Source organism: Sceloporus undulatus, chromosome 3 (genome assembly GCF_019175285.1).
Source record: "Sceloporus undulatus isolate JIND9_A2432 ecotype Alabama chromosome 3, SceUnd_v1.1, whole genome shotgun sequence".
Lineage (NCBI taxonomy): Eukaryota > Metazoa > Chordata > Lepidosauria > Squamata > Phrynosomatidae > Sceloporus > Sceloporus undulatus.
In genome coordinates this window covers 271,145,045-271,158,111 of record NC_056524.1, presented here as the reverse complement: position 1 = coordinate 271,158,111, position 13,067 = coordinate 271,145,045, and the positions used below count along the sequence as shown (strand labels likewise).

The 13,067-nt window shown below is 45.5% G+C and overlaps 2 protein-coding genes across 3 annotated transcripts in view; both read right to left on the bottom strand.

The window, feature by feature from the left end:
- ARMC9 (armadillo repeat containing 9) overlaps nucleotides 1–13,067 on the bottom strand; it is a 1,183,007-nt gene that overhangs the window by 207,414 nt on the left and 962,526 nt on the right. The window lies entirely within an intron of this gene.
- Nucleotides 1–13,067, bottom strand: part of PSMD1 (proteasome 26S subunit, non-ATPase 1) — a 153,923-nt gene that overhangs the window by 25,473 nt on the left and 115,383 nt on the right. For both annotated transcript variants that reach the window (XM_042457377.1, XM_042457376.1), the window contains exons 19-20: nucleotides 12,544–12,646; nucleotides 4,882–5,051 (exon numbers count right to left, since the gene is read on the bottom strand). In XM_042457377.1, coding sequence (XP_042313311.1) covers nucleotides 4,882–5,051; nucleotides 12,544–12,646 — 273 coding nt within the window. The remainder of the gene's footprint in view (nucleotides 1–4,881; nucleotides 5,052–12,543; nucleotides 12,647–13,067) is intronic.

Here is a 13,067-nt window from a genome sequence, read left to right as displayed (position 1 = left end):
CGGACGCGACTCCGCGGACGCGATACGCGCACCATAGAACGAATTCTTAGCTGCACGTATCGCCTCTCCGTAGTCCTCCAAAAGGTGGTCCAGGAGAGTCTTGTCAGATAAGTGCTGGTGTTTCCTCCAGTAGTGCTCTAGCCGTCGCAGAACCCGCTTCCTAGCCCGGAGATCTTCAGTATACCAGGGCTTTCTTTTGGAGGCAGGTCTGAGAGGGCGCTTGGGAGCGATACTGTGTATAGCCCTAGAAAGGTTGGTATCCCAGATACCAACTAGAGCATCAACAGAGTCGCCGTCGACTCCAACCGTATATCCCTCTAGGGCTTCTTGGAACCTTTTGGGTTCCATCAGCCTTCGAGGGTGGACCATTCTAATAGGTCCACCACCCCCGGGGAGGATCTGGGTAGAAGCCTTGATTTTTGCCTCCACCAGGAAATGGTCCATCCATGACAAGGGGGAAATATTTGATATTTCTGCCCACGGAACTTCCATGTCCGTACAAAAGACCAAATCGAGTGTATTACCCGCAGAATGCGTAGGCCCCGAGACCAGTTGTGACAGGCCCATGGCTGTCATGGTCTCCATGAATTCCCGAGCCGCACCGGATGGAACATAGCTGGTCGCGAAGGGGATGTTGAAGTCTCCCAGAACTAGAAGCCTGGGGGACTCCAGCATCAGCTCCGAGACCAACTGTGTCAGCTCGTTAAGGGAGTCTGTTAGCGCACGGGGTGGCCGATACACCAACAGAATCCCTAGACTGTCTCTGGCCTTCAGGGTCAAGTATATACACTCGATATAGGAAGTTTGACGCACATGGTTCTTGGTTAGAGGCAAGGTGTTTTTATGCACCAAGGCCACACCCCCTCCCCGCCCACCTAACCTGGTCTGGTCCTTCACTGAGTACCCGGCAGGTAGGGCCTGAGCCCATACAGCTTCTCCCTCAGGCCCAAGCCAGGTCTCAGAAATGCAAGCCAGGTCACAGTTGTTCTCCTCAAGCAGATCATATATTATATGGGCTTTGTTGTTAATAGACCTGGCATTGCACAGGAGCAGAGACAGGGTTTGTGGTACGGTTGGAGCGACCCTCAGGTCTCTTTGGTTAGGAGGGGGGCAGGAAGGCGTGATAGATATTACGCATCGATCACGCCTTCCCCTGTAACGCTGGCTCACCCTCCTACCACCGTACCTCCCCATGCCCCACACTACCTCGATGGGAGCCCCGTCCAAGCATTCTTGGAATGGTGAGAATCTTGTCCGGATGGTCCCTCACCGGATTGAAGGCGGACAGGAACCAAGACTGCATGGGCCTGAGGTGCAGTCTTGCCCAGAGAGTAACGAAGGTTGTGGAGGCCAAATGTCCCATTGCAACCTGCACCACATGGGCTGGTAGATGTCTGTACCGTAGGCAGGCTCGTATGGCGAGCGTCAGGGTTTGGAATCTGGACCATGGAAGGTAGGCTTTGGCTGATTCTGAATCCAGTAGTGTACCTATAAAATCGATCTGTCTGGATGGAGTTAAATGGGACTTTTCGAGGTTGACGCGAAGTCCCAATGATGCCAGCAGGTCTTGGGCAAAGTCCATCTGGTGCTGGAGGGCCTCTCTGGGCGGTGCCGTGAATAGCCAGTCGTCCAGGTAGGGGAAGACTACGATCCCTTGTTGACGAAGGTAAGCTATGACAGGAGCCATACACTTCGTGAAGGCCCTTGGTGCTGAAGACAGACCGAATGGAAGGACCTTGTATTGAAAGAAATCTGGTCCAACGGTGAAGGCGAGGAATCTGTGATGATCGTTCCGTATCGCAATGTGAAAATAGGCATCCTTCAGATCCAGCGTGGCGAACCAGGCGTCCTTCTGCAAGAGTGGCAGAATAGAAGCAAGAGTTACCATCCTGAAGCGTCTGTAAGCTATGAAGGAGTTTAGGGCACGCAAGTCCAAAATCGGCCTAAGGCCTTCAGGTTTTTTAGGGACAATAAAGTATCTAGAAAAGAAGCAGTATCGGGCCTGGGAAGGTTGTACAGTGCCTTTGTCCAAGAGGGAGCGCACTTCATCGAGAAGGGTGTCCGAGGGGACGATGGTAATGATAGCTCCGGTGGTGGGGAGCTCAGAGAACTCCAGGGCATAACCCCTTCGAACTATGTTTAGGACCCAGGAGTCTTTTGTGATGGATGCCCAGGTGTTATAAAAGGGATGTAAGCCATCTGTCTGGGAGATGATGAAGTGCACTGGGGGGGGGGCTTCAAAATCTCTTTTTGCCCCTAGAATCCTTCTTCTTATAACCTGATTGGTAGCGGATCTGAGGCTGTTGGCGACGAGCTTGTTGGGAGGGAGACCTGGAACGTCCGCCTTGGCGTGTAGAATCTTGGGGCTGGAACTGTCGTTCAGGATGGTGGAAGCGCTGCTGGCCGTGATGGAACCAGTTTTGTTGGCCACTGTACCATTGTTTGGTCGGTCTGGAGGAGGAACCTGACATGCCGTGTTCCTTGGCAGCAGTCTTCATTCTGTAACGAAAACTTAGTTTCTCGTCTGTCTCCTTATTAAACAGGCCGGAGTTATCAAATGGCATATCTTCTATGGCCGCCTTGGCCTGGGGAGTCAAATCTAAGGAACGGAGCCAGGCATGGCGGCGAAGAGCTACAGATCCAGAGAGGATTTTGGAAGAGCAGTCAGTTGAGTGTCTAGCTGATATTATCTGCTGACCTCCCACAGAATGGACCTCATTCCGGATGGCGGACATGATCCTCTTTTTATCATCAGGGAGCTCACTGATGATAGGGTCCATCTTCTCCATAAGGAGTTGGACATATGCCCCCATGCACGCTGCGTAGTTGGCAATTTTTATGTCCAATGCAGCGGAGGAGTAAAACTTCTTCGCCAAGCCGTCGATTTTCCTACTCTCCTTATCCATGGGGGATGAGGAGGGACGAGCCACAAAAGAGGTTTGGGAGCCTTCCACAATGGCTGAATTGGGTTTAGGATGATTAAACAGCCAAGACGGCCCTGAAGGGGTGACCCTATAGAGGTTCTCTATTTTTCTCAAAGTAGAGGAGATGGATGCCGGTGTATCCCATGACCTCTTGGCAATCTTCTCTAGGGATGGAAGAAAGGCCAGGGATGGTGGAGCAGGAGCACAACCGTGAATCCGACGTTCCACCGGATCGAGTCCATCGTCTTCACGGTGGGCGACCTTGAGTTTGAGAGCATCTGCCATTCTGATCACCTTATCAGCAAAAGAGCGGACATCATCCGTTGGTGACGGGGCATCTGGTTCCCCAAAAGCTAGGGACTGCTCTGCGTATAGCTGGACAGATGGGGAGCCTGAACCAGAGCGTGAAGCAGAAGGGGATCTACTGTCCCTGCGGCTTATCGGTGACGGGTCTCTCGTAACGGAGCGACGTGTGACTGTCTCTACCATGTCATGGTGTTGAGGAGAGTGAGGCCTCACTCTTGTAGGACCCGGGACGTTGCGGCAGAGGTGGTCTGCGTCTACCGGTAACAGGTATTGGCCGGTGTGGTAGTCATAGAGCAAGTCCGGATAGGTGTCAAATAATGCCCTATCCGGTTAGTAGTCCTCCACAGGGGGGCTGCCACGACGATCCCTCTCCAGGGCTTCGTCAGCTTCCGTTCCCAGAGTGGCTCTATCTCTCGGCAGAGGTGGAAATCTATCCCGTCTGGAACGGGATGGTGAAGCTCTGTCCCGTCTAGAGCGGGATGGTGAGGTTCTATCCCGCCTGGAACGGGATGGCGACTGGGAGCGCTTCTGTCTCTGCGGTGATAATTGAACGTCCAAATCCGGGATTTCTCCTTCGGATTCGATTCAGACGACTCGCCGAGAGTGACTATTTCCAAGTCCTTGTACTGGACAGAGAGATGTGATGAGATCAGAATTCTGGGCTCAGGTGGCGGAGCTGCAGACGAAGCAAGCTCTGGGATTGGAGTTGGTACCGGTCGCGAATCCGGTGGGAGCACCGACACAGTACTCGGAGGGGCCCTGCGCCTAGTCTTAGGCGGCGGAGACACTGACCTAGCCTTCCTTGGCTCGAGGCCATCTTTAGCCACCTTGGAGGACTTTTGTTTTTCTCCATGAGGCCTTTTTGAAGCTTTATCCGACTTCGATTTAGATGCATCCGAAGTCTCTGGCTGGGCCTCGGGTAGAGCGGGGCGAAAGGCCTTCTCATATAGAGACGCTTTGAGCTTCTGGTCTCTATTCTTTAGGGCTTGGGCCGTCATGGCCTTACAATGCCTGCAGGCTCCGGGGATGTGTCCCTCTCCCAAACATAGGACACATTTATCATGCCCATCCGACATGGGTATTTTGACCCCACAATTAGCGCATTGCTTGAAAGAAGCCATAGTGCTGAGAAACGTTACCGGTCCGGGTCAATCCGTGAGATGTCAGACAAGGTTGAAATCGGCAAGCAAAAGAGCGGTCAAGTCCGTTCCGTGGTCAAATGTCCGTTTTAAGGGCTTTGGTCAGAGATTCAGTACTAAACAACAGCAAGTTCCTCGAGCTGCTAACGCGGCGGAATGAAGGAACTGAAGAAGGGCGGACCACCAGGGGCCTTATATATGGGATGGGCGGGGCTACCGCCAAAAAGTTGCAAAGAGACTGCAGAAAGTTACATGACTTTCTGCCCCGAGATTCTAGGAGTTTCTGAGTTTGCTGCGCATGCGCAGAAATAACCCATTTGTGTGATTTCAGAGACCATGAAGAAGAAGCAGAAATCCCAGTACAGGGCAAGGAAAATATTCCATGAATACAGGACTGCACAAGTCTGACAAAGAGTTGATCACCAACTAGGTGATCTTGAACCAATTCTTGAACATGGAGAGTATCAATTCCAATGAGTACTGACAACCATTTCAGTCCATGGAACACTTACCTTTAGGTCTTTGTTAAGGCCAATGACACAGGTTGGGGTGAAAGCCAGAGACAAGAAGTGAGAGAGTGGAAACCAGAACCAGAACTGGGTGAAGACCAGCACTCCAACCACTGAAGGCATGTGTGTATGTCCAGTCCTTGACTGCAGTGAAATAGTGACATTGTGGCCACCTAGGGAACAATGGAGGCAATAGTTTTGATCAACAGGAACTCCAAGGAACTGTAGTGGTTACCTAATGTGTTACATATAATCAAAGCTGTTAGATTTGCAAACAAGGTGGCTAGGAAGCATGCACCAGTAAGAATTCATTTTCCTTACTCTTACCTCTTGCTTTTTATGTACATCCACTATCTAAACATATATGGCTTTTTTAATTTGTCTTTTCTTTTCTACATGGTAATTTTATCTATTCCTCTATTTAATTGTTATTATCTTAGAGTTTATGCCTTGGGCAGGCTTTTATATACTCCTTAATTTTACCGACTTTGTACAGCGCTATGTATAATTACAGCACTCTAGAAGTAAAGTTTAATAATAATAATAATAATAATAATAGAACAGAGCTTGCAGAAGTTGTTTTGGACTATGTGTCTCAGAATCCCCAACTGACATTGTCAGTGTCCCTAGACCAAAGGCTGTAGCGGCTGTAATCTCCCCCAAAAGAAACATCCACATGATTATCGTAGAGATCATTTTATCAGTGGCTAATCTGACTAGGTGAGCATACAGCCTCTTAAAAAAACTGTCAAGAACCTGAGAGCAGAAATGCTGGATCAGACCAAGTATCCATCTAAACCAGATCCCTGTTTCCATCTGTGGTCAGCTAGGTGCTTCAGAATGTGCACGTAGAATATGAATCATCCTGTCCTGTTTTCACCCCTCCCCTGCCCAAAATCTGAGATACACTAGCTGAGAACACAAAGGTCCTATTCAGATGTTCTGCAGATATGTGGCACAGTAAAAAAATTATTTGTATTCACAACTTTTCTGCATGCTCTTTTTTTTATTCCTGATACACTCCTCAGATCCTATCTTTCTACTGTCTCACCCACCTACAGTAGTTGGAAGCAAAATTATTTTTCCACTCACTTTTCCTCTCACCCATCTGTAAATCCTAGATATTCTGCCATTTCACAAACCCTCTAAGAGTCTAAGGAGAAAGGAAAAGTCTTCCAGGGTTCATAGTCCCCACCCACCCATGCCTCCCTTCCAACTCAGAAGCAGCTTCAAGATTTGCTTCTGTCTCTCTCTAAAAAAACTCAGCAGCAGAATTAATCCTGCTGAGTATCCAAACTCTGCCATTTCATCCCCACAGTACAAAGATCAGATGAGTCTGTCAGGCTAATGTTACACAGAAGCACCCAGTTAAAGTAGTTTGGCCCATAGACAGTGTTAATCTGATTTCCTGTTCTCCATCCAGTTTAGCTCAAGTTGAACGGTGATCATTGGTGAGTACTGGTAAGTCCAGGGGACAGAGGGCATGAGCTGTTAGGTGCAGGCAAGCTTTAGGCCATTTCCATGGGAGACCTACAGACCCAGTTACAAACAGGGACTTTTTGTGGTCTTGTCCAGTCCATGGTAGTGGGCCAGAATGTGATATGGCCAGATGAAAAGTCATAATCATATCACAGGTAAACATACGGAAAAATTCTAAATGTGTAAAGCAATGGTGGGTAAATGATGGGGATTAGGGGACTGCACAGTCCCCACACAGGGAATCTTGGAGGACTGCACCTCTACCTCATCTCTCTTATTATTTTTTCCCTGAAATGTTCTCTAGCACCACTCTCTGGCCCAGGAAGGTCTTCTGTTCCAACAAGTCCCAGGTCACTTCTCTCTCTCTCTCTTTTTTTTTTTGGGGGGGGGGGCTAAAAAGCGTGATAAACATGTTGCAAAATTGCCCTCACAACCCTCCTAGGGCAGTGGTTCCCAACCTTTCATCCTCCATGTTTTGGACTTCAGCTCAAAGAAGCCCCAGCCAACTTGGCCAACAGTCAGGAAATCCAAATCTTCTGGGGGACTAAAGGTTGAAAACCACTGTCTTAGGGTGCAGTTGGAGGTAGGTCAGGGCAAAAACGGAGGTGCTTGGGAGCCAAAGGCATGCTATGGACTACACTTTCCCCACTCCTGGTGTAAAGTATATTCAGGAAAGGGGATATTCTGTCTGCATTGCTGAAGATTGTGGGCTATCTGCCCATCTATAGTGGTGTAGAGTACACACTCTCTCTCACCACTCATGCACACTCCTGTCTGGAGTTCCTTCAGGATGCTTTTGCATGCCAAGCACATGTTTCATGCTGAAGCCCATCATGACTTAGGTTTATAAAACTCTGGAATTTTATTTTTCAACATTTACCCTTTAGATGGAGACTGCCTAAAATCTGGCATTTCTTGAGCAGCTGACCTCATCCCTGAAGTATTGCATTCACCCTGTTACTGTTTTTGTTCTCTTAGCATGTCATCCTCTCTTTCTCTTGGCCTAAATCTTTCTTCAAGCTTGTCTGGGGAACAGGGAAGGTGTGAGAGGCTTGTGTTGTGTTGCTGCTTATCTCAGAAGAATTCTCTTTCAAGTCAAGCTTCAGGGACTTGAAAAATGGCGTGAACATAAAAACAATCAATCAATCAATCAACAAACAAACAAAACCCATCGAATTTTTAGATTCAAGATCAGCTTATGCCCAACTGACTTATGGACAATCGGCTAAGAAAAGGCAGTAGTAGGTGCAGCTTGTTTATCTTCATCTTTGCTCCTCACATGCAGCCCTGTTGCTGAATCACGGGGCTTCTTCCTATGCAATGCCTTCCCTGCTCTTGGCTCCAATTCTAGTCCATGCTCTGGTCATCTTTGTTCTTCTCCTCTTAGGCTTGCTCTGGTCAATGCTTGACACATGGCATACTGGCTGGAGGGGCTTCTGGGAATTGTAGCCCAAAACAAAAACATCTCCAATTTCTGAGAAAATTAAAGCTGCCAAAATTACTCCTCCATCACTCAGACCATGTGTTAGCTTTGCTTCCCTTGGATCAATCATTCCCCAGGGGAGGAAGCCATCTCATTTGTCTTGTTCCAATGATGTACCTAGGACATGGCTAAGGAGTGTAAGGCCATCCCAATGTTGCTGAATTTCAGCTTCTAGATTGTCTTCAGCTTCAACATTGTCTATGCTGGTCAAGGCTGCTGGGAACTGAAGTGCTCCTGTTGCTCAAGGACAACATGATTGCCACCCCTGTGCCCCTGGAACTATGATATATCATGACGTAATGTTGTTCCCACAGAGCCATTCACCAGGAGGGATACTGTATGGAAATGTCAACCAATGTGTTATTAATGAAAGTGAGTGGAAAGCTATCTGTTACCCCGATGCTCAATGGTTTGATTATTCAATTACAGCCACTCAGACCTCTAATTGCTCTTTCTGTAACTTTCTGAGATGGCTCTGGATCTCTAAGCCCCGTGAAATTACTACAGTCTAAACAACGTAGGAAAAAATCACGATTATACCTCCTAGGACAGAACGTTAACCCAGTTTATCCAGGTAGCTAGCCATCTGGGCAGATCCAATTGCAGGATAGCTACAACTCAGCCAAATGAGTCACACACCCAATAAAATCTGGTAGGAAGAAACTCATGCACCTCCCCAGAATGCTGATATGCTTTCAACTACTGTAATTAGTTTCTAATGACTTGCTACTAACAAAAAAATTGTGACAAAAGACATTCAAATGCGGGTATGAAATGTCTAACATACGGGTTTAAGGGGACATTGGAAAAAATGTTTCTTGAAGACTCCTCCTGCACCTTGAAGATATATGTTTAAATGCCTGATGCTGCCATGAATTTAGTAGAGTGGCCCTTCGCAAGCCAGTAAATTCTAGCCTGTGCTATGAGCAATAATATGGGGACAATAATAATTTCCCACCTTACAGGGCTACTGTAGAGATTACTGATATAACATACATAGAGTCCTCTGAACACTCTGTCAGCCCCCTAGAGATTGTACTCTCCAGATGAGTTGAACTATAACTGCTAGAGTCCCCAGCTGGCTAGCTAGCTTCTTATATCAAAGTGACACCCGTCCAGGGACAAATGCAAATGTTCTAGGGCAGAGGAGATAAAAGGCCATTGTAACTTAGCTATACCAGCCACAGCACACAAGATGGCTAACCTGAGCTCTGCAGACATACTAGCTGAAAATGTAAGCCTCCACAGCTCATTGCCTCCAAAAAGGATTTTGCACTGGGCTACAGCAGTAATGGAAATCAGGAATTAAATGTAGCTTCTTAAGAGCCTCTTGGGGAGGAAACAGGAGGATGTTGCTGAGGCGCCACCAATTCAAAGCTTACTTTAGCAGTGCAGCCATTTCTCTCAGTCCACAATTAATGTGCAAGTAGCAATCTGTTGAAATGCAGATTTCTATCAGGGATAGATTTGATGTCCTGAATTATGTAGAAAATGTTGTTATACCTAATAGATAAATTAAGGTAAAGTGTAGTTATGTATGCAATATATGTTATGTTATAAGGTAATGGTCTGTTGAGAGGGGTGAGAGAATGGGATGTTGGGATTGACTGGCAATTGGCTGAAAGTTTGAAGGGATTAAAAAAAAACTATTGGTGTATACCAGTTGGATGGAGGAGTTAGAGATGTTAGGAGAGTCAGAGCTGAAACAGACTGGCTCAAAATGCCAGCTTTCTGGCAGCTTGGAGCCGTGGCATACACACGACGCATGCTCTGCCGCCGCTAGGAAGCTGCCGGGCTGCCCACAAGTGGGCTGGCTTTGCTGCGCTCTGGCAGTGAACCGTTTACATGCCGTACCCTGCAGAAGCACCATAAAGCTGCAGCAGGGAGGAAAAAGCCATCTTTTTGCTGACTCAAAAAGGAGTGGCATTTTGCCTCTTCTTTTTGGGCCGGCAAAAAGCCAAATTGGGGCTGCGGTGTGCGGTTGCCGTGGCCCTAACCCAGCTCTCTCAGGGGTGGCTTCAAGCCCCTTAATCAGAGATTAGTTAAAGTCAGGTCAGAGCTAGTAAGGCTATGAGTGAGAGATGTGAGAATTGCTGTCAGTCAAGATTTAAATGTATAAAATAAGTAATCTTTGCTGTTATGTTCAGTTTCTGGTTAATAAATCATTTTTGTATTTTGAGCCTCTGGAATGCTAAATAAGGACTATTGGAAAGAGGAGTTTGGACATTTGTTGTCTGTAGTGCCAGCAGTTATTCAAAGGCGGTGGTGTATGGTGAGGATGTTAAAATATATTTCTAATTTGTATGGAAAATGTTCAGATGTGGCAATGGTTAACTAAGGTTTAAAATGGTTCCTGTTGCTGGCCAGAAAGCCTAGGCCTGGAAGAACAAGTCTTCAAGGACATGTGCTGAGACATAATATAAACAAATGTATTATTGTTATGCTCCTGTGTAGCATGGTGACTTCATGGGAAAGAGGTGTGTCCACTTGGTGGGAAGGTTGATCTTTTGAGAGAACAAAGACTGATGTCACATTCAAGCTTCTAGCATGGACTCTGAAAGAGTATAAATGTATAGTAGCCTGCTGTAAGTGTAAATAGCAACAAAGTTAATAAACCCTCATTTGAGTGAAAATCTGTGTGGAAGTTACTTTGATACTGAGTAGCCGAGAAGACTGCATCTGTTCCAGTTGGTACCAGTCCAGAACCACCGGTAACAAGAGACATCAACCATCCCAAAGATCTTTTTCTCTAACAGAGGAGATTAGGTGAATAAAGTTTTGAGCAGGAACAATGAGGGTAGAATTCAGAGACAAAACCATGTTATTCTGGATTACCAAAAATCTCTTTGCATACAGAAATCATGAGGATATCTCAAAGGCCTCCACATTTGATGCCAGAGTAGTGGGCAGGCCAAGGCATTGATAAATGGAAGCCCCCCCCCCCCCCAATGGTCAACACATGGCCAGACAATTTCATGAAGTTTGGAAAATTTTTTAGGCCCCTGTCCCTCCCGCATTGTTAAAACATGGAAATGAAGCAACACAAAATCCCAACACTTGATCTTTAAGCAAGGTGCATTGGGAGGGTGCACCTGGTTTTCAAGCAGAATAATGTTTGTAAAAGCATTATTTAGCTAGAAAGCAAGCCACACACTTCCGATGCTCCTTGTGTTAAAGGCAAAGGCCAGCCTTTTCGAAGTCATGCTGCACCACCACATTTTGGCAGTGCAATGGCAAAGCCAGCAATGGCAGGAGTAGGGACAACCTACTAATCTATCACCAATGAGAGAGTAATGTGCCCTCCAACTTGAAGTTGCCTGACTCCTTTCATGCTATGGCAAGAGTAATAAAATCTCCCAAAGTGAGTGGTCTTTAGTTTTTTGTGCACAATTTTTTGCCTGAATCCATGCAGGCACTATCCACTTAATGAACTTAAAGAACTATGCCTCCTCCTCCTCCTAAACTGAAACAGGCACCTGCTTACTACATATCCCAGAATGTTTCATGCAAGAAGAATACAAACTGATGAAACTGCCTTTCATTACACCACCACCATGGCAGACAACATCATCTGGTCAGCAGACAAATTGATGATGACATCTACATTAGTACATATCCCCTTCACACTGTACTTTAACCACACAAAAACAATGTAATTACATTTAATGCGTATCCTACCCTGGCATCTATATGCAGAAGGCAGATTAAAGCTTTGTGCCTGTATTTTTCATGTGCTAAAGAAACCAATTGTTTTGTATTGCCTGCTTAAAGCATCTCTTTTTGATGTGTTTGTTTACCAGGCTACTACATGTAAAACTGCTAAAAGTTGGCATCCATCCATCCATCCATCCATCCATCCGAATATTTATACCCCATCCTCTATCTAAAGATCTGGAAGCAATGTACAATAAAATCAATAAAATTAATGACAGTAACATTATTTTAAAAGGTGAAAATCATCTTCAAACATTTAACAAGTTAAAAGAAAGTAAAATACACATCGCCCTTCCTCAGTTTTTCTTGTACAGTATCTAATTTAGACTATAAGCTCTTTTAGGCAGAGATTTATGCACTCTCAAGCACCAAGCACATGGATGCAAGTATCCTAAACAGAATATTATACTGAGTGATTAAAAAAGAATTGTGCAAAAGTAAAGCTGTTCTTATTTGGTTTTGCACCATTCTTTTTGAATGACCCTGTAATTCATTTCAGCACCAAATAAAAACATAACATATTTGTTAAAGCCTTTGGGGCTAACTGATTTACTCCAAAATGTCAGCACACATGGTTTTAGGCTGTTTTAAACTGTTTTAATCTTTTCATCCTGTTTTTAACTTGTCAAATTGTTTAATATGTTTTTACTCTAAGTTATTTTTTTCTTGTTTTAAAAATCTTTTAATCTACTCGAATTGGTTTTTCTCATACTCCCCCCAAGATCTTGTGATACAAGGTTCTATTTAAATATTTCAGTAAAGGACATAATAAATAAATAAATAAAAAGCACTTGGTACTAGACAACAAAGGAAGGATTCGGTGTGAGAACTGAAGATATGTCTGGTTTATTAAAAAACTCAAACCTTGTGCAAGCTGGCAAGTTAACTACATTTATTTGTTCAATGTGTTGAACCAATTAGGTGAATGAATGAGATGATTTTTGCGGAACTGACTGAGCGCATCAGTTCACTACAGCAGCAAAAGTTACCTGCATCCAATATGCCCTGGGCTAGGATTGCTCCAAACTTGGCCATGACGTCATCATGTTTATCATTAATGACTTTGGAGTAAAGCTGTCTGAACTGGCTGACCTGCAAAAAGAGAGGGAGAGAGAGAGAGAGAGATGTAAGATTTAAACATAAATATCAAAGCAAGTTACAGAAATCCAATGCACCATGGTGTATAAACAGATGGCTCAAAAATCCAAAACATTAAAAACAAACCTTATTTCCATAGTATTTTAAGCACGCTGCTTTACAGCCGTCTTAAGAAGAAGGTGTGAAAACACATAAGAAAAAATACACACTATGCTTGCAACTCTCTTTTTGGGGACTTTAGTTTTCCAAATATAGAAGAATTTGGATACCCACCTCAACAAGTGGGTAATGTGGATCAGTGGAAACAATAGTGGCCCAACATGTTTATGAGCAGCAGCCACCACCTGGTCATGGTGCAACCAATAAACCCAGCCAAGACATTTCTGTACAAGCACAGAAAGTATGTTCCTACAGC